Source organism: Hypomesus transpacificus, chromosome 23 (genome assembly GCF_021917145.1).
Source record: "Hypomesus transpacificus isolate Combined female chromosome 23, fHypTra1, whole genome shotgun sequence".
NCBI classification, from domain to species: Eukaryota; Metazoa; Chordata; class Actinopteri; order Osmeriformes; family Osmeridae; genus Hypomesus; species Hypomesus transpacificus.
Window position 1 is genome coordinate 16,555,222 of NC_061082.1, and position 27,735 is coordinate 16,582,956.

Below are 27,735 nucleotides of genomic sequence, written 5' to 3' on the forward strand. Positions count from 1 at the left end.
CATGGCAGTCTAGAAGATGTGTCCCAGACGTCAGACCAATGGAATCCCCAGCCCACCAGTCTCTCTCTCTCTCTCTCTCTCTCTCTCTCTCTCTCTCTCTCTCTCTCTCTCTCTCTCTCTCTCTCTCTCTCTCTTTAATTAATAGTAACGTCATTATTACTTTCCATGTAGGCTAAGCTATATCAACACTAATTGAATAATCTGAGCAAATGAATACCGGTCAGTTCTGAGTTGACGACTAAAGCCTCATGATTTTTAGCACAACCATTCAGCACCATATTCACTCTTGTCATCAAACTCCGATCTACCTTAAATTTTCAGATCGAAATATATTTTTATTCCCGCTGAATGTGTGTGTGTGTGTGTGTGTGTGTGTGTGTGTGTGTGTGCGTGCGTGTGCGTGCGTGCAGCAGCAGCAGCTATGTGTCTGTGTGTGGACTACGTTCGCGCGCGCGTGTGACGGTAATTGCGGTTCCCCGACTGGCCTTCTGGGTAGAGACTGCGCGAGTTGGAGTAGACAGTCGATCGGTTCACGGCAAGCTTTCACACTCATCATCCCGTTTCGCACTCCCTCAAGCTCCCGGCGTCCTCGTCTCAAAACAGAGCTGTCTAGTTTTCGGCGGATATAACACGGAAAACAAAACATTACTGAACATTCTCTCAACACAAGAATTGTCTCGAGAAAATGGACATGGAAATACGAGCCTAGATAAAGCCTTTTGTAACGGCGTGCTCCGATGAAACCCAACATGGCGCTGCTGCGAAGTACGGGAGACCTGAATATTTTTTTTGAGTATACGCGGACCTCACCACCTGTATCTTTAAGCTCAATCTGACAACGAAGATACCAACCCATGGGAATTGTAGTTATTATGGTTCATTTGACGGTTTTACCCAATAAAGGTTTGTATCTAAAGGGATTTTCTTTTGCCATGCCGACCTGGTGACATTTGTGCTCATTTGAAACTGCACCGTCAAGGGAGATTGAAGGAATAATAACTGAAGATATCTGATGTGTGTCATGGCAAGTCATTATACCGGGAACGAGACTCATTTTATTTGGAATGTTTTTTATTTAAGGAGAAGTCTGTAGCCCACTGCCTACGGATATCGCGTAGCCTAAACACGGATTGTTGCTTGGAACAGTTAAGAACTTGGAAAAACAGGAACCAGGCGTGAACAGCTTTCAGCCGACGGTTGGAAATAGACTCAAATATCCAGGTAAGACAAATGGGTGCATAAAGCAGTTTTCCTTTAGTTTTGTTATACTATCATAAGCTATGGCTCACCCCGTAGCCCAGTCCCATCAGTTAAGAGGACATTATGCCTATTGTTGGTATCACAACTGCAACCTATTGACTTTTCTTCTAAACGAAATAGTTTCCATTCCGATCGTGGAAATAGTCATTTCAAATTCCACCACGCGTTTGGTGGGGTCCGCTTAAAGTGTGCAAGACAAGCGAAAAGAATCGGGCAGGGTCCAGAATAGCTCATAGGGTGGTCTTTGTGCGTTTCGGCGGGGCAGTGGCATGCGGTTGATAAATAACATGGCTTTAATTATTCGGCTCTGAGCTTGGTGACCAAGGCCGCCCTGTCAAGTGGACGAGTTAGAAGTGACGACATGCCACCTGGTCAGTAAATGGATGAAAAGCGATCAAATTAGTTATGGTTGAAGTCCTAATTTCTCTACAATATTTTTGGGAAATGCGGTCATGTTTGTTTTACAGAGATGGGCAATATGGTTTACATTAACATATTGTAGGCGTGCGAATTTCGTGTCTGCGCTAAACAAGGTTACGGAACCAGCCTCGCCCTGAACTGATTCTGTTCGCACACGGCTCAACACAGTTCGAGGAACCCCCGCGCCCCCGTTTGTTTGTTTTTGTGTGCGCGTGTGTGCGTGCGCGTTTTTGTGCGTTTAGGGTTTATGTGAGCCCCGCATGCGTTGGCTGATTTGTTTACCTCATGTCTGTAGAGCGTCAGTGGGAGGTGGATCTGTCTCTGAGGGCCCAAATGTGAAATTTAATCTGAATGTCGCATCACTGTTCGTACAGAGTATGTACTAAAACAGTTCCATCCTTCACCATGTCTTTCAGTCCGGGTTTTGTCTGATAAAATCTAGCATAGGATATCCTACATCTCACGGACTGCATACGTAATGTGTATCCTGGTTGGCTATAGATACTCCCGTCATATTTCCCCTTTTTGGAGGGTTTGTGTCCTATGTTGAAATTGCCCACGCAGATACAGAACAAGCTTTCTTTTCTGGACCAGTGCTGTATCCTGGTTAAATAAAGGTTAGAGAATCTGCGAGCCACTGATAAAGCGCTAATTGGGAAACGCACGCAATCGATGTTTATATCATCGGCAATTTGGTCCAAGCCTAACTATTTAAAGCCAAATATTTGCCATGTAAGATAAGAACTTACCAACAGGCTGTAAAAGGCAAATATTTAACGGCCAGTTTTGATCGATAAATCTGTAACTGTAGGCTATATTGGGGAAAATCTATAGCCACATATTCATGCATGCCATTAACTAGATGTATGTAGACATTGCCTTGTTAATTAGGATATGCATTAGGCCTACTACATGAGTTCATGACTACACTTTGCCATACAATATACCTCAAGTCATAAACGGATGCATTCGATTCTGGTCTCGATTTTGCTTATCTATTAAAAGGCAAGAAAGTGCACCAGTGTTGACACATTTCTTGGTTTAAAGTTTAAATATAGGGCTGCTGATTCTGGATCTGTCACATAAAAAAAACTTGAGCAGTGGGGGAGAAAACCCCTCCTTGAATTGTGTCCATGGCAATGTCAGTCTGCTGCCTGGGGTATTATCCTGTCTTTAATGGGTCTTGCCAGTGTGACAAACTCTGTGTGGCTCTCTGTGGGGTGATTGAGACATGATAATCTGCTGCGCTGAAGGGGCAATCCCACCACCTCCATTTTCAACCCATTAACCAGAGTTTGGTTGCGTTGTAATCTTCTGAGATCAATGGGCCTATACCTAAAGATGTTGTCATAATCTGCTTTGACCAAGCATAAATGTAACCACGTTTTGAGATCCTCCAACGTGTTTGAAACGAGGTATACTACAAATGGATGCACGGACAATACTGCTTTAAATTTAATTTTAATCTGCATAACTACAGGCTACAATTGCAGTAGACTTTTGGTCATTTGCTAATTGCTCCCATTGGGTTTAGGAAACAATTCCTTGGTGGTGGTGGTGGCGGCGGCGTTTCTCTGTTGTCGTCGGGTGAGTAAAACCACAATCTCAACACTGTGGAGTTCTTGGCTGCCCATGCGAGGTGCGTGTGTGAACAAAAGCGAGCGCCCTACAGAGCCTGGAGAGATTGGGTTTCGACGTGCTGCACAGCTCCCGGAGGAGACGTCACAGCTTGATTGAAGCTGCGCTTCGTTCGGGTCTCCCGAGACCTTACGCTGAAACGGGAGAGCCTTTTTTTTCCCTCTCCGCCTCACAAAGCTTTTTGTTCCGCTGAGGTTGGAGCACACGGATCACTTCCTTGCAGAGAGACGTGTCATGGCCCCCCGCCAGAAGATGAGTCTCGCACAGAGAGGAAACCACTGAGACTCTTTGACTGTTCTCAGTTCACAAGAGCTGTATCCATTATTGAATAAAGTTGGTTCATTTATTTCAGTCTTTCAAATAAGATTGCGCATGGTGCTTCAGACCGATAGGAGAGGGGCTATTTTCACCCAGGAATCACAATAGCATACAGGCCCATGCATGTCAATCATGTTACTTCAGATTAGAATTTGATCAGAGTGAGAATGACATCGCTACTTCGTTCTCTCTTGTCTTTGCAGGCCCAGTCTTGATCAAGCAGCCTCATTTGTTTTACTGTTCTACCACCCTAGACAGCAGACAAAACCTTACTGACACTGCTTCATACATCACCTGAGCGGTTTGTGGTTGTAGCGGAGGGGTGGGGTGCAGTCTCCTGTAACCGAAAAGTCCAGATATATTCTCTCAAAACAATTAACATAATGCAACAAATGGAATCTTAGACAGTCGTATGCTCCTTCAACCTGTCACTCAGCACTGGACACAAGTGGGTCTTTGAAATTTGACAGGCCCAAGACGATGCATTAGTTACCAGGGTTATAATATGAACCATCCAGTGCCAATGCAATGCCCTGCAGTATTGCTCCTACGTTTTTTTTTCCAGGGGGGGGCGGTACACCTAAATTAATTCCATTTATTTTCAATGAAAGTCACGTGACTGGCCCCGCAAGGCAGTTAGAGAGACCTGGCGGGCCACCCCTCTAAAACAATGGTAGGGGTTAGGTTTAGGGTTAGCCCTCTACGCTGCCCTCTATTTAGCAAGGCAGAGTCAAATAGCCTGCCACCAGTCTATATTCGGTCATGGAGTTGATATGGCCTATTTTAAATGGAATTTGATGTTTGTTACATGGGGGCTTTTATGCTCATCTCCATCTCTACAACCAGCTAATGGTACATAAAGGGCCATTTAGTCCTGATTTGGCACGCGATGAACAGGCCCAGTTCAGCAGCCGTCGCCAGGCTCTAGAGACATCACAGACCACATAACATCTCTGTTGTTGGCCTCCTGCTGTCTGAGGGATTGTTTCACATACACACACTTGCATACGGCTGTGTGGCGGGCAGGCAAGGCGTAAGGCCCTGTTTCACTGATTGCAAATAATGTGACAGCTGCAAACCACTGTCCATTTGTTTCTTTTTCTCGTCGTCAGGTCATGGCTTTCTCAACCAACAGCCACCCCTTCTCCACTGGGACTTTCTCCTTCTGCCCCATGACAATGGATACAGTGTCCGCAATATAGACATTTAGCCTAGGCCTACACATTAGTCACAGTTTCAGCTCATCACTTTTAATAAGGAAGTTCAGATTGATTGTTTACTACAATGATCACAGTTTTAAGGGGTGTTTTTACATTCAGCCTAAAATGGCTCTTGAGTTGAAGATTGCAGGCAAAGTAAAATCTTTTTTATAAAATATATTAATAGTGTTGTTATCACTAAGGACGCCTGCATTGACATTTTTACAAATTAGCAAAACTAGTGTAGTGCCTGTATTTGGCTGCAAATGCTAAGGTAGCAGTGCGCTTTAGGGGCTCCTGAGAACCATTGCTTAACGGGCCAATCCACGGACAGCCTTAAATTTCATTCCTTTATTTTGTCAAATGTTCCTAAATATCAATGCTACATAGCTAGCTATAGTTAGATAACTACTGCCTCGTATGTATAATTGAAGCATCACATTTCTGGTTCCAATTATTAAACGTACAGCACATTTGTCTTTCTGTATCAAAGTAAATTAGATTAGAAAAGATTTGCAAGTGCAAAACTTCTAAGCGAGAAATACAGATTTGTATCTTCGAAACCCAAATTTGAAAAGCACAGAATAGATCTGCATGTGTGTGCCTTTCAATTCTACGAGATCACACTTGGCCTCATTGTTAGATTTGGATCAAAAAGATTTAAAAGCAAGGCCACGCCCATAGCTCTCCCGAGTTGCACCCACCAGTGTGCTGATTGGACCAGATCTTGTCTTGCATGTGTGTTACGTGCGGTTTCACGCCATGCTCATTTGCATAAAGTTGACTTGAGCTTAGCTATCATATTGTAGAAAGTATGAGGCGGAAGTGGTCGCTAGGTGATCCACACATAGAGGGGCTTCACTGTGTCAGGGATCGCAGCATTTACGGTGCCACTGGAGCAAAGCAAATTGCTACAGTTCACCAGAGCAATCACCCATTCTACGCCCTGGGGGCATGTCTATCAAATCCACTCAGTTTGGTAGTCTAAAGACAAAGGAAGATGTCACAGTTGTAGTCCATACCCGTGTCAAGGCCAAATTTGCAGACTTCAGTCAGACGAGGTTTAGGTACATGTACACACACATTGTTGCGTAGTGTGTGCATTAATCCTTGTACATCCCCCACCCCCATTGCTGCAGAGATTATCCTGCGTCACACAGATTTTTTGTTGTTGCCGTGGCTTGAATTTCTGCGCTCCAGAGTGAGCTGGCAGAGGGCCAGAGACAAAGGGCGTCCGGCTGTAGCTTGTGGAACCCTGAGCCTGGTTATCACCGTCTTCTCTTACTGGTATGCACAAGGCCGAACTGCAGTGAGAGTAGTTACATCTTTGTGTTCTGTTTAGTGTTGTAACTTAGACTATAGGCTACATATTATTTGACCATGACCAGTCATATCCTTCTCTCACTTTCACTAGATCTTGTGCTTTTCATCCCCTGTCACACACTTTCTCTCACACACTCTCACACACATACACACACTCACAGCATTCCAGATGGAACAGAGCAAAAATCTGAAATGGGCTATGGAGGTTATGATCAGAGGCCGCTGTTTGTTCCCCCAGATCTGACGGGTCAGGAGTTCAAATTGTGATAGTAGGTTAGGAAGGAAGCAGAGTCCATCTGGAAGGGGACGCATTTTCTTCTCCTTCTTTTTGAATGCCCTCCCCCTCTCTTCACACACACTTAACCCCCACGCAATTACTGGACTTTGGGTTACGAGGCTTCCTAAAAACATCCGGTGGTTTTGAGTTTAATGGTGCAAAGCGGGCTCTGCTTCAGTGCTCTGTTTTTAAAAACCTGACCGGCCACTTCTCTGGACACCCCGCCAGCCTGCGTGGCCTGTGTGATGGATTGGATGGCCGTCAGGAGTTGTTTGTTGCACAAACTATTCTTAGCAGCGGAGATGGGCGTCAACATGCTCTGCCTTTTCCTCCCGTTGCGCTAGCATACTAACCCCCCCCCCCCCCCCACACACACACAGACACACACACACACACACACACACACACACACACACACACACACACACACTGGCGCCTTTTGTTTTTATTGTGTGGCCTTGGATGGTGCGCCATGTCGACATTTTCAGGCTTTTACACAACATTCAAATGTCCCAAAAAGAAGCACTTACAGACACGGTGTTCAGTTCTATTGCATATGTACGTATGATGTTCAGGCAGGCCAAGCCCCTGGGAAATAGGGAGGCTGCGTGAGAGTGATTAATAGGCTTGAGGTTACGCTAATAAAAGGGACATGCCAGTGGCTGCAGTGTGAGGCCGTCTGACTTAACAAAGTGATGTAATAGAACCACCTTTGCAAAGCCTTGACTGACTCACTAATCTCCGAATTTACCACCTCTACTCCCCAATACCCTCCACTAATTTCCTTCCCCAGTGTGAATATCCGCGTTAGCTTTTCTACATGGGTTAAGTATGGGTGTCAGGATGATGGACAAGTGTAGGAGAATATGAGTGCAGCGTCTCCCCTCACGTGTGGGTGGGCGGGAGTGGGACCTGTGGAAGGGGGAGAGCTTGAGAGGGGGGCCCATGTAGGCCTACCACGTTGTAGTCTTAGCACAAAGTATAGGGCTGCTTGGATGTAACTAAATGATAGAATTAAGGTGTGAAACCATATGAAATTAAGGAAGCTATTTTGTGATACTCTGTTGTTCATTTTCACTTGCTTCATGCAGTGGCCAATTGAGACCTGTGAATATTCCCAGTTTGAGTTTGAAAGCTGTTACAGTCAGGGTTCCACCCATTCCTCAACCTATATTGCTTACCCGGTCAGTGGCCAATGGCTCACCCATGACTTAATGAGAGTATTTGAGATGGACCAGCTGTTTTTGTGAGGATGAGTGTGGAAGGAGGGCAATAATAAATGTCTGGCAGAGTAGTTGCCTCCTCTCCTGTCTCTCTTTGTACTGTGTGCCTTGCTATGGTGCTCTCCCTCTTCTCATTTGTCTTATTTTTTGTCTCTTCATTCTCCCCAGGCTGAAGGGCGGAGGAGGCTGTGTCGTGTGCAGATGAAGGCCTGCTGGTGTTTTTAAAGTCCCACTCCTCTAGGGCTCTAATTAACCCAAGTATGGAACACAACTAGCACTAAGCCAACACCCTGTTATGCCATTTCTGATTGTGTGTATGAGTCTGTATAGGTGTGAGTGTATTGCACACATGAATCACTTGTAAATCCTGAGTTGCTTGTGGGTCATGAAATGCTAAATAGGGATGTATTTGAAAGGATATTAAATTAGATGAGTTGATTTAAATGTGCTTTTATGGAGCTTGAAGAAAAAAAAACGTATCAGGTGTCTTAGAGGTTTAGTGTTACCCACCACCTCAACAACCACCCACCCTGGGGATCTCCCAAGTCCTCGTACACTATTCAAACAGTGGTTGTAACTTCAGGGTTCTTTATTTAATTTTTAGAGATCAGTTTTTCCCCCTCATAATGAAATCTTTGTCATCAGGGTACCTGTTCGTGATGTTAATGCCGAGACTGAGAGGAACCTGTATTTGAGAGGAACGACATCACTCAGAGCATGGTACGTCCTCCTTCTCCCAGGGTCTACTACAGGATCTATAAGTAAGCAGTGGAATGTAGTGCAGGTGGTCTGTGATTCTCGAAGGGATTTACAATGGGAGTGATGCTGATAATCCCTCATACAAAATGGTTGTCGGTTGATGCATTGAAGGTTTATTACGGGCTGTTCAGATATTGTTCTTCTGGTATAATGGGGTTCAAGTGTTTTTTTTTATGATGATATTTAGCATGTGATGATTCAGGAGTTCGAGAGATTATAATCATACTTGTCTTTCCAATTGGTAGATTGAAGGAATCTCAAGCTGAGAATACATTAATAGAAAGTGTCGTGTGAAGATGTTTTTGTAGGAAGAAGGATAACGGGTAACAGTGGGGATAATGAAATTGCACTAATGAGAGTAAATCACTCGTATATGTGACCAAAGGCGACAACAATTTATCTTTAGTTAGCCAATGGATAGTAAATTGTCTAATTTCCCTTGCCCGTAATTGAGTTAGAGGCAAATAATAGGTTTAATTCTATGATGCACTGTCAAAAAGCAGTCAATTCCAGTCTGGGCAGAAAACTTTTGATAATTGTTTTTGTTATTACGGAAAACTAGAGTCATGTTCCTTGTTCAGATTCGTTTTGTTCTATTAATCATCTCTGCCAACTGCGAAAGAGGCTTCAGTGTCCGTAAGAGAATAAAATCAGATGTCCGCAGCAGTCTCCCATCCTCGCGCCCTTCAGACCTGATCCTTGTTTCCACAGAAAGCCCAGAGCTTCAGGCCTATGAACCATTGTCAGCACTAGAGAGGTGGCTGAAGTCAGGTGGCAAGAGAAAGCCATTTGATAATAAATGGCAGATTAAACCTATATGCAACCATAAATAATAATTTAGAAATATAAAGTACCCCCCCCCCCCCTCTAGTTGCATTGTTCATGCATTCCATGTAAAAATCTGCAGGGTAAAAAAATAAAAAATAATTACTAGCCATTGGCGACTCGTGCTTCATTGTGACCACTGTCTTTTTTATGTCGGGTTGGAGGATAAATTTGACATGCCGTTGTCAAAGGGGTTTTCTCCACTTGCAGCCCTGTGTACAAGTGTTAGTTTTGTCCTCCTGTCTGCAGGTATTCATGGTTGATGACATTTGCAATGAGGCTTCTAAGACTTTATTCATCCACTCTGTAGGTGGACGCCAGACTGACGCCCCTGGCCGCCATGGGGCTGGACCGCAGTGCTCTTATGCGTGATGGGCTCCGCCTCCACGGCGGCGTGGTCTACCCAGGGATTCGGGCTGTGTCGGCGGAGAAAAGCCGCGACAACCCCGTTGTCCTCCCGTTAGGCTACGGGCGTGACGGCTTCACGGATCTCTACAAGTCCGATCTCGGCCTTGACAACCGCAAGGCTTCCAATGGGTATCTGGGCCTGTATAAGAGCCCTCCTCCAGGCCTCCACAAGCCCCTCCTGCTGCCTGGGTCTGAGGGCCTGGGGTTGGACCGGAGAATGGGGGTTGGGAAGTCGTCAGAGCTGGGGCTGGGGGGTGCTGCCACTGGGGCTAGCTTCATCCATCTGCCCTGGCTCAGCCCCTACCCAGAAGCAGGGATGTACCCCTTCATGGACTCCAAGTACGCTGCCCTCAATATGTACAAGGCCTCCCTGCTATCCCAGCCAAGTACTTACTTTCCCCAGCACATGGCCTACCAGTCCCTATGTGCGGCCCAAGGAGGCAACATCAACCCCACCGTAGCCACCTCCGCTGCCGAGAGACTGTACTTCATGCCCCCGTACCCCCCGTCACCCCTCTCTTCCTCGCTGGTGGCTCCTCCCGTGAGGATCCCCGCTGTGTCTGTGGCCCCCAGTTCTTTGGTGCATTGCCAGGAAAAAGGGCTGGGTGTGGGACCTCGCATCCACCACGAGAGCTCACCGTATGGTCAGCAGCTCCTTCAAGTTCCTCCTCCCCCCAAACACCACCAGACTCCCACAGACAGAGAGAGGGACAGAGAGAAAGATAGGGACATAGAGATGGAGAGGGACAGGGACAGAGAGAGGGAGAGGGAACGGGAGAGACCCACCAGTAGGAGTGGTAAAACCTGCAGACCTCCCTCCAGTAAACCCCCCCCAACCACCAGCGGCTGTAATAGCAGTAGTATCAGTGGTCTTCCCATAGACTCCTCCCCCCGGGCCTCCTCACGCCTCCCCCAGCCTCCTCCTCCTCTAATTGACACCTCAGACTTACAAAGGCTGGGTCCCAGAACAGGCAAACTAAACTCTTCCTCATCCAGCACACAGTCCATGCCTCACGCCTTCTACATGAGCAGTGTGGCTCCAGAGAACCCCTCTCCTGCCCGTCCCAGTTCCCACAAACCAAGGCAGAGAGATGGGGGCATGGAGCTGCGGGTTGGGGGCTGTGAGAAGAGACCTAGTCATTCCCCCCCCAAACCCTCCACAGAGTGGCCGGTCCATCCAACTCCGTCTACCAAAGACCCCCCCGAGAAGCCTCTGGACTTGTCTGGCAGAATGTTGGAGTATGGCCTGAACCCCAATGGCTACCCCGCAAAGCTCGATGCTCTAGCCATGGCTAGGGGGGGAGCAGGGGGGCGATACAGCCTGCCTCCCAGCCGGGAGCATCAAAAGGAAACCCACTTCAACCCCACTGTCAGTAGCACTTCCTCCAAGGCCTCTGAGAGACCAGAGATGATCAGCACTTTACGCTCCTCATGGGTGGTGCCCACCCCAACCCCCAGCTCCACCCACGCACACCACCTAGCTTTGCCCCAGTCCCCCAGACCCAGCCCAGACCAGACGCAGCCCCTACCCCAGACCTCCTCCTCCTCATCCTCCTCTGTTATCAAACATAAGGCCCTGGAGAAAGTCCAGCCCCAGCCTCACTGTTCTCCTAATTCCAGGTTAGGAGAGTCCATCAACCCCTCTCTGGCAACCTCTATCCCCTTGTCCCCCAAGCCTAATGGTGATTGGCTGAAACATAGCCCAGGCCAATCAGAGAGCTCTTCGGTGTTCACTAATCACAAAGAGATCCAGGAGAAGATTTCTAAAGCAGCAAAGAGACCTGAGCCGCCGTCTCAAGAGGTATCGTCCTTTAAACGCCAATGTATGGAGAATGGACACACCCCTAGCCACCTGTACTTGCCACAGGGTGAGGCCTATCTGCCCCCTAGCCTAGCGTACGCCAACAGGTACCTGCCCTACCCCGTCCCAGACGGCATGTCCCTTCACCCCCTACCCCATACAATGCCGGGTAAGGGCCCAGTTTACCCCCACCCTGTACTGCTGGGGGGCAACAGCCTGTATCCTGCCCACCTAGCACCCCCCAAACATTCCCTACCTTACCATCACAGTCTACCACCGGCAGCTAGCCATGCAGCTGGAGAGTATCTCACCTACAACTCCCAGGAAATGGTCCACCCTCTGATGCACCCTCACCCAAACGGCAATCCCCAAGAACGGACAGGAGATGGGAGTCTGCCCAAGCCTGAGAGGGAGGCAAGCGAGCAGGGTGGAAGTCAGACCAAGCAACCCTCCTACACGGAAAGAATAGTGTGTATTGACCTGGTTCACTCTGACACAGATGGAGAATGTCACCCGTCCTCCAACAAACACACACCACCTCTGCCACCACCCGTCCAACAGAGCAGGGGCAGCAAAAAGGAATGTTGTCACGATAACCAAAACGGGAGGGAGGCAGATCGTGAATCAAAACACCAGCATCATCAGCATGATAATCGTCATCTCAGCATCAGCCAAAAACCCAACCCCCCAGACAGGCATCAAGAGACCACCCCATGTGGCAGACCCAGGGCACCCCAGGACACAGGCTGCCCTGGCATGGTCTCTACCCCACCTAAGGGCAGCCCTGTTAGGATGAGCAAGCCAGGAGAGAACCCTGAGGACCATGGCCCGAGCCCAGACCCTGCAGACATGGTGGAGCAGGACCAGAGCACCCTGCGCTGTGCCAGGACCTCTGGAGAGAGGACTTCCAGAGAGGAGAGGGACAGACGAGAGCCACCCCATGACAGTCTGCGCAGCCCAGACCTGGGAAGGGAGGTTCATGTGGAGAGGGACCGAGAGAGTGAGATAGGGAGTGAGCGAGAAGACAGCATGGTTGACCTGGAAGAGTCCCATGGAGAGGGGGATGAGGAGGATGGTGGTCATGAATCGTGTAAAGCTTCACGGAGGTCCAGCCTGGCAAAACGGATTGCTAATTCTTCGGGCTACGTTGGCGACCGCATCAAATGTGTGACCACTGAGCTGTACGCTGACTCCAGCAAGTTGAGCCGTGAACAGCGCGCCCTACAGGTGAGATAACAAAACTATGCCTGTGGTGTAGAAGGGGGAGATGGGATGACAACTGTGAAACATATTACCTGAGAGTTTGTGTCGAAAGCAACCCAGTGCTGTTATTTATTCCTAAAATGTTGTCTAACTCCAAATAATGGAGAACTTAATCCATTTTGGGGGGGAAACAGTTGTTTAACTCTTCATACTCTTCTTCTATGGCCTCAACCATACACACACACTAGCTGTATTTCAAAGGCCAAGACTCTCATGCATATGGGCTCACTGTAGCATCTGAGGGCTTGTTAAATGGCAACTGAAACTGTTTGGCTAGAGGGTTAGTTCAAAGGTTAACCCAGCCTACCGTCTCAGTCTCAGTTGTGATTAGGCTGCAGTGTAAAGGTTGTTTCCGTGCGTGCGTGTGAGTAGCTAAGGCTAAACCCTGTGTGTGCGTGTGTGGGGGGGGAGGGAGGGGCACATCCACTAAAACAGAGAGCACAACTAAGCTTGTAGCTTCGCGGTACACCCTGCCCCAGGCTATGCTCAACCGCATGGTTCTAAACCAGCCCCCACCCCTGCTCCAACTCCCTCAGTCCCCTACCCTCCTAACCACATGCTGGCCTGACACCGGTGCCCTCCACAGTCACAACTCCCCCCCCCCCCCCCCCCCCCCCCCCCCCCCTGTCCCTTACAGTGCCTGGCTCGTCCACATGCCTAAATAATGAACACAATTCCAAACAGGGCTGTACACTGATAGGCTTAGTCCACTTCTACAGACATGCATCCACACACACGTACACACTCACAAACACTTCCTCTTAGCCATATAGGATATTTATTTCAGGTCACTATCTCAGCTGCTTAATAGTCAGCATTGGTCAAATGTGCATGTTTGGGAATGAGACTCAAGTGTGTTAACAAGTTGCATATATGTCTTCTGATACGTTTTAAAAGCTACCCTGAAAAACTGGTGTGTGTTTGTCATGCCTGGCTGTACGGAGCTGGGACACAAAGCTATCAAGTGCTCTGTTTCTGCGTAAAGTTGAATTTGAAGTTTTCAAATCATGGTTAAAGTTGAATCATTATCTAATTCACTTAACACAATTGACATGACACAATTAACAGAAAAGACTCAAATTCAGAACTAAAGAGTTTGGTAACTTTGTTGTCTTAATTTAACTGTTCCTCTGTTTTTATGTTGACCATGTGTGTTTTGCTTAGTGGGATTGTGGCCAGCTGATTTAGAATGTAAAAAAAGACAGTGAAACGTACATACATGAATAGTACCTGATATGATGGAGAGATATATTGAGCCCTCCCCCCCCATTCTAATTGCTTAGATGGAAGTCATATCACGAGAGGCGAGTAATATAACCCAACCTGCAGCTATCTGGGAGGTCAGTTTCTTTACATTTCTTATCACATCTACCTCTCAGACCGGCTTCCTTTGCCTCATTCCTTCCCTCTTCTTTCCCTTCTCCATCACACTGCAGTACTATTTATTTCTTCCCGGGCCTCCTTACATGATTGTATCTATTTCCTATTCATATTCCATATAGGCATTGGATTGCACACACTTTTACATTCATTACAATGTGTGTTCTTCATTACAAGAAGCTGTTCTCCTCACCCGCTCATCCGACTTGCAGTAAATTGATTTAATTTTAGTCCGTTGGCTAGACTGGTGTTCTTTGTCCTTAGAGGCTTTGACGCATTTTTACCTATCAGAACTTAGGCAAAAAACTTTACGTGCAAGTCATTTTTTTCAACTTTTGTTGAAAGGCTCACATGAGATACCGTTCACCAGGGTCTGTTGTCCCCAAGTGTAAAGAGGCCCGAATTATCTCGTTATATCCCTCCCAACAGTTTTTTGAAAAATTTCCTGACTCTGCACTCTGTATCTCCATCATTTCCAGCTTTTTCTCTACTCTCTCGACCCCCCCCCCCTTTCTGTCTGTTGCTGTGTCTCAGGGCTAGCTATATGTGTTTTCCTAGCTCATGTTTCAGGAAGGGGAGATCTAGGGCAGGTCTAGGGCCCCAGAGCGCATGGCCTCACCACTGCTGCAGCAGTCTAACTCCTGTCTGGATGCTTGTGGATTTAACTACTCTGTCTATGTCTTTGCTTTGATATTTTCTATTATTTTATAATATGTCTGCATTGACAATATGATTTCTGATACGTTTTACTTTTTATTTATTTGTATTTTTTTACTTTCTGTATTAGCTACTCAGACCAGATTGAGGCTTAGAGAGGTGTGTGTGTGTGGTGAGGGCAGACCGGGAGTGGGTTTCATGGTTGTTTTCTCCCTGTTTGTGTGTGTGTGTGTGTTTGCATGGGTGTGCATGCATAGCGGGCAATGATGCGGTTCTCGGAGCTGGAGCTGAAGGAGAAGGAGGGCGGCGGGGAGTGTGTGTCTGCACCGGCAGCAGGACGGGACTTGGCTGACAGCCAGCGCAGAGACAGAGAGCTGGAAAGCTGCCAACACACCGCCAGGCATACAGGGAGGGAGGGTGAGTAACCCAGCACTTACACACAAGCCAGACACACTTCTTACAAAGACACGCACACTGCACGCACACACAAACAGAAATACACGCTGCAATGATGCACAGACTGTTGTGAATGCTGAGGCAGGACAGGGTCGTTTAGCATACAAGAACACACACACACATCACACACACACACAGCAGCGCAAGAACTCGAGAGCAAGAGTGAGTGTAATTTTGTGAGTGAGTGAGTGTAAAGAGGAGGAAGGAGGGGAAGAGATTGAGGAGCAAGGGAAATGAGACGGGGGGGGGGGGGGGGGGGGGGGGTGAGTTGGGTGAGCATGATCTTTGACAGAAAGCTGAAGCGGAGTTGCTAGGTGAAAGCGGATGAGGGCTAGCGAGTAAAAGAGGGAGTGCAATGGAAACAGAGGGGTTGCGTGGGAGGGGGGGTACTTATGTTGGCTGTGAGCCCAGCAATGTTGGAACTGAACTGACGTGCGAGTCCAATTATGGCACGGGGAGGAGGAGGGGGGGGGGGGGAGGGGGGGGGGGGTCACGCGATGTGTGGGAAGGGTGTGGCCGGGTCATGCTGGAGGGGGACGGGGACGGAGAGGGATGAGGCGTGTTTTCATCTAACTGGATTTTCTACTCCTGTCTCTATCGCTGTGTCCCTCTCTCCACGCTCTATGCTGTGAGACCGAGCATCCACTTATGTTGGACTGTTGGCTCGGCTTTGCCCTGATTAAAAACTCTTTACCCCATCAACTTTTTACTGCCTGTCTTTTAAATGGAGAATAAAAATGGGCCTTTGGTTAAAAGGCCTTCCTTTTTCTCTAGCTTTTGCTTCTCTCCCTTTCCCTCTCTCTTTCTTTACCCCTTGCTCCCCCTTTTTCCTCATCTTATCTGTCTCCTCCTTCCTCTTTCTCCAGGTGGCCCGACATCCTATGGCAGTAACAGAGTACCAGTGCTCCAGAGGTGTGGAGCTCAGAGCAAGGCTCACCAGAACCTGTTCCCTGAGCAGGGAGCCCCAGACTGGGCACAGGGTGGCTGCCAGAGTGGGGCACGGGACCGATCCCGGAAGGCAATGCGGGAGGGGGGAAAGTGGACTACCAGTGGAGCGTTGGGTTGAGGAGAACCCTGGCCTGGAGTTATTACCCTCCAGGAAACGTGCACACAGCTCTCAGAGAGAAGGAGAAGAAGAGGAGAAGAGAGTGAGAGGGAGCCATTCAGAGACAAACTTGAAAGCCAGCAGTGGTGAGAAATGAAGTCCTTTCCCCCTCTCCCTCCTTTCCTTTCTTCATCCCCTCTGCACCCACCCTCCGCTCATTCTCATTCTTTACCGTCATCTGTAAACTCCCTCTCATTCTTCTATTTCCCCATGATCCTAGTTACTGTCTCTCTCCATCTCTTTGTCTGTCCCATCCAGCTTTGCATGGAAAGAAAGAGTGAGAAAGTGTTGAATCTGAGAGGGAGAAAAGCAAGGGACTATTATCATCTTTTTGTGCTGCTTTTTCGCCACTGCGCTTACTGACCCTCTTCAAAGTTGCTCTTTTCTTCCCCTTTCATCTCTTTTTATTGAACTGCGGAGTCTCTACCTCTCCTCCTTCCCCCCTCTCTGTTACTTATCACCAATTTCTGGGGATTTTTTCTTAATTATTTCACTAGTGTGTGTCCCCCCCTCACTTTCTCAAGGGTAAGGGACGCTAACACAGGGCTTTTCATATAATCAACACGTGATTCTACAATGTGTCTTTAGAACACTACTTGAGTAGTGTGTGTGTGTTAGAGCCGGCCATGTCCTCTGAGCACTACTCTTCCCCTCAGATGACGACCTCGCCGTCAATGCTGGTAAACTGTCTGTGCCTGGCGAAGAGGACGATGAAGAGGTGCAGAAGCTGAAGGTGTGTATTGAGCTGAAGGGACTTCGCCTCAGCAAGCCCAGCGCCACCTCTCCGGACAGACCAGAGGTCAAAGAGGACAGGGCGTGGCCTCATCAGCTAAGGCCCAGTGAACCGGATGTGAAAGCAGTGACTCAGAGGGCAGAGATCAATCGAAGCTGGGCTAATGCAAGGATAGCAAACACCGAAAACAAACAAGGTAGGGTTGACTTCCTGGTAGCTATATAAACAGCAAAAGTGCACATGAAGTGTTCAACCATTAAAGGCATTGAACTTAACCATACTTGTATCATTTGATAGTCTTCTGTGCTCATTATTGCCCCAACCAGACTCATCTCCTCTGGTGTTATGTCAAATCCTTTCCTCAGAAGAACTTGTCTAGGTTTTTGAGCAGGGGCTTACAAGTGGGAGGGAAAGTGAGGTAGGAGAGAAGTTCTTTCTGTGGCAGTGCAGAGGCAAGGGTATGTGGTTTTGTTGGGGTGGGGTTGTGGATAACAAGAAAGTGAGAGAAGAAACAAAGAAAAAGAAACAGACACCTTAGGGGAACGAGAATGTGTGAGAACATGGGTTTGTGTGAACATTTGCGCGAGACAGCATGTGCAAAGCAAGCCCGTTGGAGTGAAGGAGCAGGCGTTGTGACTCATGTGTGATCAATGACTACTTCCCCTCAAGGCTAGTCAGAGCAAGAGTAAGAGGGCGATAGAGATTGTTAGACCTGGGCTTTCCCTTAACCATGTGTGTTCACTCTGAGATTGAGATGACTGAATGGAGACAGAGGGAGGGAGATAAATGAATAGATAGTTTGAGAAAGAACAGAGGGAAATATAACTAGGGTTAGAGAGGGTTTGTGAGATGTATAGACAGATATGTAATTATGGTGTAGGAAGAGTGATGAAGGAATGTTCTTGGGTTCTACGTGTTGAAGATCATCAATTAAATTGACAGTTTCCTCCCCCCTCACATCACATCCTGTACATTGTAACTGTCCTAGAGTCCTAAATTCTGTCATCTGTGGGTGTGTGTACACGTTCCCCCACAATTTGTTTTACATTAAGATAAATGTCATTTAATAGGTCTCCTATTTTATTACGTATATTATTTTTGTTTATCTTCGTTTTGTATTGAATGTTTGAGCCTCTGTCTAAAGACAATGTCCTACCCCTATTGGGATGGACATTTAAAAAATTGAATTGAATTCTTTAATGACGTCCCCACTGCTTGCAGCAGCCACTCTGAATCTTCGGCATCCAAAGGAAAGACCACCCACGCAGGGACCCATTTCTGTGGACAGGGACCGAGGGCCCAGGGGGGAGCTCAGGAGGGGGCCGTCTGGGGGGCCCGGAGTGCCTCTGTGCCCCCCTTCTCCAGTGGCCCTCCAGCCCCCTGCCACGGACACACCTCCCTTCAAATCTCGTCGTCACAGCGAAGGGGACAAACCGAAGGGCAAGCGGCCATGCAAAACCAAGCATACCGGCCCAAGAGTGGAGAAAGAGGGTGACCGGAGGAGAGAGGCATGCGTGAAAAGCACCATCCACCACCGCAGCCTAGCGGATACAAAACCAGTCCCGGAAGACAAGGTGAGCGGAGGCCTGAGATGTCTGGGTATCTTTTATATTTCAATTAGTTTTATTGGCATGACAAAGAATGAAAGATGTCATGGAAATAAAATGGTAAAGAGAAAAATGGGTGGACGATGGGGAAAGTCCGAGAAAGATGCGTGTGACAACAAAGAGGAGAGAAATGAGGAGAGAGTCATGTTTAGTGAGCTGCAGTAGCTCTGACCTCTCTGTCTTCCTGTGTGTCATTCACACATCAATTACTTGTGGCTCTGTTTGTGTGTGTGTGTGTGTGTGTGTGTGCGCCCATGTGTATATGTGTTTGAGAGGGATTGTGTGGGTGTCCAGGCACAGAGTGCGTATTTTGACTAGGTCAGTGCAACGTGTGTGTATGTGTGCTCGTTACGTAACAAGAAAACCCTGGAGATTTTGAGCAGGAGACTCGGCAGTGAGCGCTCAATTACACACACGCACACGCAAACAAACGCAGACGGAGGAATGTGGCAGACAAGGTTGTGTGTGCAGCTTCAGAGTTCAAAAAGAGTGGGGTGGTTCTGGGGGGGAATGGAGCGGGAGGAGGGTGGATTGGTGGAAGTGGAGGGGGCAGATGAGGGCAAAACGGCTAGTTGTTTTCCACTTGCACGATTCCCTTCTCTCTCCCTGTAGCCTGACAGCTGCTCTGACACACAATTCCACTGAAAGAGCACACGCCACACACACACACCCTTGATGATCGATGTTTAATTATTATTTTTTCCTACAAACTCGTGTAGGTAGGTGTGATGGTTAGGTGTCCACATACTTTTGGCCAGATGGTGTATACAGTACCCAGATCTATGCCTTGTGTGCATTGTTGAAAGTATCTGTTTGTCTCTAACCCCCTACCCCTTCTCCCCTACCCCTTCTCCCCTACCCCTACCCCTTCTCCCCTACCCCTTCTCCCCTACCCCTACCCCTTCTCCCCTACCCCTTCTCCCCCTACCCCTTCTCCCCCTACCCCTTCTCCCATACCTCCCCCCATACCTACCCCTTCTCCCCTACCCCTTCCAACCTTTCTCCCCCTACCCCTTTTCCCCCTACCCCTTCTACCCTTTCTCCCCTACCCCTTCTACCCTTTCTCCCCCTACCCCTTTTCCCCCTACCCCTTCTACCCTTTCTCCCCTACCCCTTCTACCCTTTCTCCCCTACCCCTTTTCCCCCTACCCCTTCTACCCTTTCTCCCCCTACCCCTTTTCCCCCTACCCCTTCTACCCTTTCTCCCCTACCCCATCTACCCTTTCTCCCCTACCCCTTCTCCCTCTACCCCTTCTACCCTTTCTCCCCCTACCCCTTTTCCCCCTACCCCTTCTACCCCTTCTCCCCCTACCCCTTTTCCCCCTACCCCTTCTACCCTTTCTCCCCTACCCCTTCTACCCTTTCTCCCCTACCCCTTCTACCCTTTCTCCCCTACCCCCAGGTCAGTGAGCAGTGTGTCAACCCCCACCTCCAGAGAAAGACCCCCTCTTATCCGGCTGACTACACGTGCTCTCCACCCCTCCCCCAGATGCACCCCTCCAGGTCTGGGCCTGTTCCTGCAGAGGGACCAGGGGAATTGCCCCTTGTGACCCCTGCAGAGTCCCCAGTCGTCCGACCCATTCCGCCAGAGGCCCGGAGACTTATAGTGAACAAGAATGCTGGAGAGACACTGCTACAGAGAGCTGCACGGCTAGGCTATGAGGTACTGAAAACATCTCCCTGCGTCTCTCTCTCTCTCTCTCTGTCTCTCTCTCTCTCTGTCGCTCTCGCTCTCTCTCTCTCTCTCTCTCTCTCTCTCTCTCTCTCTCTCTCTCTCTCTCTCTCTCTCTCTCTCTCTCTCTCTCTCTTTCCCCGCTTCTCACTAACTGTCAACAGAGATTCCCCTTTTATCTTTTGGATCTCACCTTAGCCTATCAATATCTTGTCGTCTCCACTCTTGGTGACTCAGTTTGCCATTAACCCACCACAAAAACTCACACCCAGAAACACACAATCCACTATGCCTCCTCCCTTCAGTATCACTCACTAACTCTGCCACCTCACATCTTGTTAATTTTCCATGCTTGGGACTTGTGACATGTAGGGATGCTCCAATATGGAAATGTTGTTTTATTAAAACCTAGAAACCTAAAACATTTGTAGATGTTTCTTTCTTTTACCACATCCCTAAAATATTGGCGTGTTTTTTTCCACCTCAGTTACTTAACTGAATCTCTTTTTATAGTCAACTTCCCCTTTAAAATAGTTGAAGGCTGTAGTAGTGTTTTTGCCCTGTGTCTGTGTGTTTTTGACAGCTTGTTGAGTTTGTATCTTGCGTATGTGTGGGTTTCTGTCTGTGTCTCTTGTCGGTTCAATCTCACTCTCCCCTCCTCCTGTACTTCCCCCTATCACTTTTACCATGTCTTTGGTGCTTGCACTCCCTCTAGGGTCAGGCCTTTCTTTCTCTCCTTTGCTTTCTCTCTCTCCTCTCTCTCATTCTCTCTCTTTTCCCCTCCCTCTCTCTCTTCCATGTCTACCCTTTCTCTTTGATTCTTCCCAAGAGGCCTACTTAGCCCCCCTATTTCTCGCAACCAAAGACGAGCTTGCCCATGTACACACACACTTGCCAGCCAGGCAGGAATAGGAAATCTCTCCCCCCCCCCCCCCCTCTTCATTTAGGGAGCTCCAAATGATTTAACTGCAATATACTACCGTCTTTGTCCCTCAACTGTGTGTGTTTTGATATTCTGTCCCTCTCTCTCATTGAGTATCTGCCCTTGCTGTAAAAAAAAAAAAAAAAAAAAAAGTGTTGTTCACTAGACAGGTGTGTGTTTTTCAATCTTTGTGCTAGATTTGGGGTATAATGGATCCCTCTCTGAGGTGTCTATTGGGTTGATTGATAGGTGTCTTTCTGTTCAATTGCTAATTGAATCTGGAGTGTCTTTAACTATGAGATGTTGGTGCAGGGGCTGTGTGTGTCTGTGTGCGTGCGCGCGTGCATGTGTCAAGGCAGCACTATGTATCAAAGAGCACGTTTGCAAACGTGCGCAGGGCACGTACGTGCATGTTTGTTTTTGCGACTGAGAGGTAAGCGCTGGGAGTATAATCGTGTTTTAATGGGCCTCTAATGTGTCGTGGTGACTGTGGTTAGTGGTTGCGGTGGCTGTTTTTCTCTCCGGCCCACACGCACACACGCACACAGAGGCAGCGCGGCAGCAGAGTTCAGTCAGCCGTGCTTGTCTCCTGATTTATGCGTCTGTCACGGCATAATTTTTTCTTCTCCACCCTTTTTTCCCCTGCTTCCCCCCCCCCCCTTCCTCCCTTCTTTGAACCAGAGAAAAGAGGGGTTGAGATGTTTGCATAGTGGTTGGCGCGTTGTTTGTGTTGTCTCAGGTTGTCTCCTCCCTCCTCTTTCTATGACTCTCTTTCTCCATCTATAGCTCTCTATCTTACTCTCATCTCTCTCTCTCTCTCTCTCTCTCTCTCTCTCTCTCTCTCTCTCTCTCTCTCTCTCTCTCTCTCTCTCTCTCTCTCTGTTTTTTGCTGCCTGTTGCAGGAAACACGTCTCTCACTGCCTGTGTGCGATAAGCCTGGGGCAGACCCTTGGGGGTTTCGCGCAAGAAGAATTGCACATGCACACACACACTCATACATACCCATACTCACACGGGCAAGCAAACAGCTGTGCAGACGTGCACTGACACACAAACTAAACCTAGCCTACACATTGACAGGCACGCACAAACTCGCTCAGTCTCACACAGCTTGTCTGCCACCAGCTCCGGGCTTATCTCATACACGCCGGAAGATAAGAGCTTGAGACGTAAACACACAGGAACACGTGCACACGCACACACACACAAACATCTGCACGCTCCCTTCTTGACACATTGCTGACGTCACTCCATTATGTCTGTGCAGACATAGTTAACGAATGCATACACACACACAGACACACACAGACACACACATAGCTGTATATGGAGATGTGCTTCTGATTTTTGTAGATCTTAGTCTTGTCTTAGATCATTATTCTCACTCTGTAACAGCTCAAACTAATACTGTAGTAACTACCAATACCATGTAAAACGGTTAATGTGTGACAGTTATCATTGTTCATGTACTAACTTGTATAATTTTATATGTAATGTGTTAGGGAAATAATTGTATAAGTATGACTATTTCATATTATTATGACATGTCCGGAAGTTGTCTGCATGATCACTGTCAAATGAGCACGTTTGGCACCCCAGACAACGCTCCAATAACAGTTTAGTTATTTTTCTATTCCGTGCCTTGTTGAATACATGCAGACATGGCAGACCCAAATACACCTGCAGCAGGGGTTAAATGTCTTGGATTATGCATTGATTGCAGCCAACTGCAGGGAAGCATTCTAGTGAGGGAAATTAGAGAGCAAGCAAGCATCTTATTTTTACGTGTGTGTGTGTGTGTGTGTGTGTGTGTGTGTCTTGAAGCCGGAGCTCTCGTGCTAAGCTCCTCGCTCTCTCAGTGAAATTAAACACGGCTCCGGAGGTTTAACATTGCACCTCCTACAGCCACACGTGCGCTCAGACACGCAGTCAGACACGCGCGCGCAGTGAGAGCAGTCCTCGAGGGGAGCTTCAGCAGGGAGCGCATGAATCCCTCTCTAATAGGGAGGCAAAGCGCTGTCAGAGAATTCACAGTAGTTTTCTCCTCTAACCTCCCTCATCTCTTACCAACTCCGAAATGTATATGACAAATCATAGGGATGAAACGGTATGTGAATTTCATATTGTGATTACAGTGACCATAATGATCACGGTAATCAGCATTATTGCGGTACTGCTGGAAATGTTTTACATTGAAAACCAACATATAAGATTTGTAGCACTATGCACTTTTTGTGTGCATAAACATTGGAATTGGAAGATTAACATTAAAGCTGGCACCTGGGAGGTTAAAGTTTCCCTAGTGCAGGCTAAAATGAACATAACCTATGAACATAAGTAGACACATCATGGGTTACAGATCAAGGTTTTTTAAAGCAACACAACTAAAGCAATGTACATGTAAACCATATATAATCAAATAAAATGTGCAGACATGATTACTGACATATTTGATTGCAATTTTTTTTTCTTTCATGTAAATCTTCAATATGTAGCCTTTATTCATCATTACATGTTGAGTATTGTCTGCTTGCTGGAAACAGCAGTTAAATGCACACTGACTTTACAACACATAGCTAACTAATTTAGCTGGCTAACTAGCAACAGAAAAGATACGATGGATAGAAACAAGGCAACAGAATTAAATTAAACACCCCCCAGAGGAGCATTTATTTAAAGTTTGAGCAAAGGGATAGAGGGCGTGTGCAGAGGGTTAAGGTTGGCTCTCCCTGGACCAAGGCTCTCGGGATCAAGGGATCAACCAAGATTCATTTGCATTGGTGCTCGTGGCAGTGTTGGTCGGTAGAGACTACAGACTTGTTAAGTGCTCCTTACTGGCCTACCATTGACTTGCTTACCTGATCACCAAGTAGCCGTATAGCTGTTGAGTTTGTTGGCAGCTAATTGGTAATTGCCCTGGGTGGCGTGTACCAGGGTTGTTGTCCATGGTGCTGCTTCTGGATGGCAGGTCTCTTCCTGCTACATAAACCACAGGCTCTGTCTTCTGGTGCTGACCTGGAATAGTCCAGATTACACTTTGTAAGGGGCAAAGGCTGATCTGTGTGTGTGTGAGTCACACTAGTTGTGTAAACACAGATGTTAAAGAAAACACACACACACACTGTCTTCTCCATTCCTTCCTCACTCTTCTACAGGGTACTACGTTAGGCGGGAATTGTGTGTGTGTCTACGGTATTGTTACTGTGACTGGAGGTGTGTTTGTGTGTTACTGTGTCGGGAGAACGGGATGTGTTGGAGTCTGTGTGAATGGGATGTGTTTGCTCTGTTGTGTGCGTGCGTGCGTGTGTGTGTGTGTGTGTGTGTGTGTGTGAGTGTGAGTGGTTGTTGTGCCTTGCTTTTGTACACACTTACCCCCCAGCTCTCTCACCCCCAGGAAGTGGTGTTGTACTGCCTGGAGAACCGCGTGTGTGAGGTGAACCATCGTGACTACGCTGGCTACTGTGCTCTCCACGAGGCCTGCGCACGTGGCTGGATCAACATAGTCACACACCTGCTGGAGCATGGTGCCGACATTAACTGCAGCGCGCAGGACGGCACCAGGTACACACACACACACACACACTTTTTAAACACTCACACGGGCACACATTTATACTTTCTCTCTCCCACACACATACTCTCAACCCTCCCTCCATGTGTGATTTCCCCCAGGCCCCTTCATGATGCAGTAGAGAACAACCACTTGGATGTGGTGCGTGTGCTGCTGTCCTATGGTGCTGATCCAACCCTGGCCACCTATTCTGGCCGCGGCCTGCTGAAGATGACCCACAGTCACAGCATGGAGCGCTTCCTCACTGGTAGCTACCTCCAAATATACTTTTTCCTACTATACCTTTATAATCTTTCCGTTATACCCTAATGTACCTTCATCTTCCTGCTTTCCCCTCTGGTACCTTCATCTTACTGCTATACCTTAATGTAACCTTGTCTAAACTGGAGTAATCTGGACGAACAATGCCATTTAGTTCACCCACCCACACCCATATACACATTCATAGACACTTTTGCAGACACACACACACACACACGCTACACTGATCTATCAAGTTTCCTAGCAACAGAAAATGTGTTTGCTTAGTATATGCGGGAAAATTAGAGGACTGACCAGTGTGTGTGTACGAGTGTGGGTGTTTGTGTGCTTGTATGTGTTTTAGAGCGTCTGTCTGGTGTGTGCTGCAGTGCATGTATTGGTATTGTGCTACAGTAGGTGTTTCTGTGAACGCTTGCTTTTGAGTCACAAAAATGATTTGTCTTGTTTACACAGAGACGAGACACACACACGCACACACACAGACACATTAGCCAGTGGCGTCTATTAGGGCCTAACAAGTGAAAGCCAATTATGTCCAGGACAGTCAGCACAGTAGGCCCACTGGTGAAGAGGAGGATGAGGGGGTAGGAAAGAAAGAGGGATAGGAAGGGAGAAACTAGAGCCAATAAATAATTAGATGGACAGTGATTTTTTAGAGGGTAAAAAGATTTAGAGCTAGACAGAGTTGAGGAAGGAGGGGTGGATGGATAGGTCAATAGGGTGTAATGTTGAGTGTGGAGCAGTAATGTCAAGAAAAGAGGTGCAGAGGGGAGAGAGAGTCAATGAGAGAAATGGTGAGCGAGACCGACCAACATGAAACTCCCAACACAACGGAGTTTCGACTCCTCCCCCCCACCTGGTGCCACTCATATTGAGGTTGTTAATCCCTCTGACCACACGCCAGTTGCCTCACGCCTCTTTACTGGCAGTCAGCCCGGCTCCGTGATGTAGCAGCTAAACCTTTATCTCTCTTTCCCTCCTCTCTTTCCCTCACACATTGGGTCTCTCTTTTCTGTTTTCTCATTCTCGTTTCTGTGTCTTTTCTCTGTGGTCTCCCTCGGTAGAGTACTTTGCTGACTTGCAGGGACGTACAGATGATGACCCGGGGGTCTTCTGGGAATTCTACGGCAGTGCAGTGTGTGGTGAGTTAAATTGAGCAATGTTTGAGGTTCCCGCTGTGTTTTGTGTCCTTTTGTTTTCCATGTAATCAAGCAACATTTTGTCTTTATTGTGTCATTTAACAGTTTGTGTGTGTGTGTGTGTGCGTGTGCATTTCAGAGTCTGCCGATGAAGGGTGTGTGTTTGACATCCTGGCAGAGCCCCCGGGACCGGAGAAGGAAGACCCGAGGGAGGTGTTTGAATTTGAGTTCTCCGACCGCCCTCTCCTTCCCTGCTACAACATCCAGGTTTCACTCTCCCAGGGGTAAGTAACCATGCCCTGCAAACACACAACAATTACACACACACACACACGATCTAACTCCTTCTCTTCCCGCTCAGACCCAGAAACTGGCTTCTTCTCTCAGATGTGCTGCAGAGGTTGAGAATATCTGCTCGGTCTTTCCGTTCCACCTTCCCCCACCTGGAGGTGGTGACTGTGGCCGAGGCAGAGTTCTACCGCCAGGCTTCCCTGTCTCAGCTCTTCTCCTGCCCTGACGAGCTGGACGCATTCCAACCAGACAGCAAGGAGCTGCTGGACCTTGTGGAGGGAAGCTCCGAGCTGGCTACTATGCTGGGCTCCAGCCTGGAGTGTCTGGATGACCATTGGGATGAGCCTAGGGAGGCTAACAAGAAGACTAATACTGTGGTTAACTCTAAAGCAGTATGTAACTCTAAGGCAATTTCTAACGCTAAGGCAATGGTTATGGCTAAGGCTAATGCCAATGCCAATATGAAGGCTATGGCTAAGAATAATGCTATGGCTAAGGCAAATGCAAAGGCCATGGCCAGGGCCATGGCTAATGCTGATGCTAAGGCTAAAGCTAAGGCTATGGCTAATGTAATGGCTAAGGCCGATGCTAATGCTAAGGCTAAGCAGGGATCGTGACCCTTTACCTTGACATGCAGCACATGATAGGCTGATCAACTGGGGCTGATCCCCTTGGGGCTGATCCCCAAGTACCTAAAACTCAACTCTGAACTGTGGTTGACTGGTAGCCCTGCCCCAAGTTGGACCGGTCATCTTTGCTGGCTGGCTGGCTGGCTGGCTGGAGAAGAGAATGGGTTCTGTGAGAAATTTCTTGTAACTTAAAGATGGTCTTATTTTTTTATAAATGTGTATTAATATAAGTATAAATATAGAGATCTAACAAGAAACATTCTCTTTTGAATTATCTCTTTGCTCACAATTTTGTGTGTGCCACACACGTGTGTTTGTGATGCATACAACGATTTCTTTGTTGTTTTTTTGACCTAAACTTTGTGCTCGATTTGACCCTCAGGTGCTATTTTGTACCTGTGTTCAAATGCAGCTTTTAATTTAGCCTCTAATTTAATAAAGACATAATTGTTTAATATTACAATATGAATGAAAAACAACTTGCAACTTGCATACTGCTTGTACATAACAGGGTGAGAGTGAAATACATTTTGGGCTGTCTTTTTTGTTCTCCCTTTGTAATGAAATATCTCTTCATTTGTATTTATATTTTACAAAA

At 47.6% G+C, this 27,735-nt stretch overlaps 1 protein-coding gene across 1 annotated transcript; it reads left to right on the plus strand.

The window, feature by feature from the left end:
• The first annotated feature begins 483 nt into the window (after positions 1 to 483).
• On the plus strand, positions 484 to 27,364 carry LOC124485032 (BCL-6 corepressor-like). The gene is given in 16 exon segments (XM_047046282.1): positions 484 to 1,221; positions 7,827 to 7,916; positions 8,304 to 8,378; positions 9,553 to 12,678; positions 13,998 to 14,054; positions 15,009 to 15,168; positions 16,074 to 16,217; positions 16,219 to 16,398; positions 16,969 to 17,241; positions 18,267 to 18,619; positions 20,055 to 20,315; positions 24,641 to 24,807; positions 24,919 to 25,064; positions 26,143 to 26,220; positions 26,357 to 26,501; positions 26,579 to 27,364. Coding segments are annotated over 14 exon segments (5,640 nt in total). The 5' UTR covers positions 484 to 1,221; positions 7,827 to 7,916; positions 8,304 to 8,375; the 3' UTR covers positions 27,126 to 27,364.
• The last annotated feature ends 371 nt before the right edge of the window (positions 27,365 to 27,735 follow it).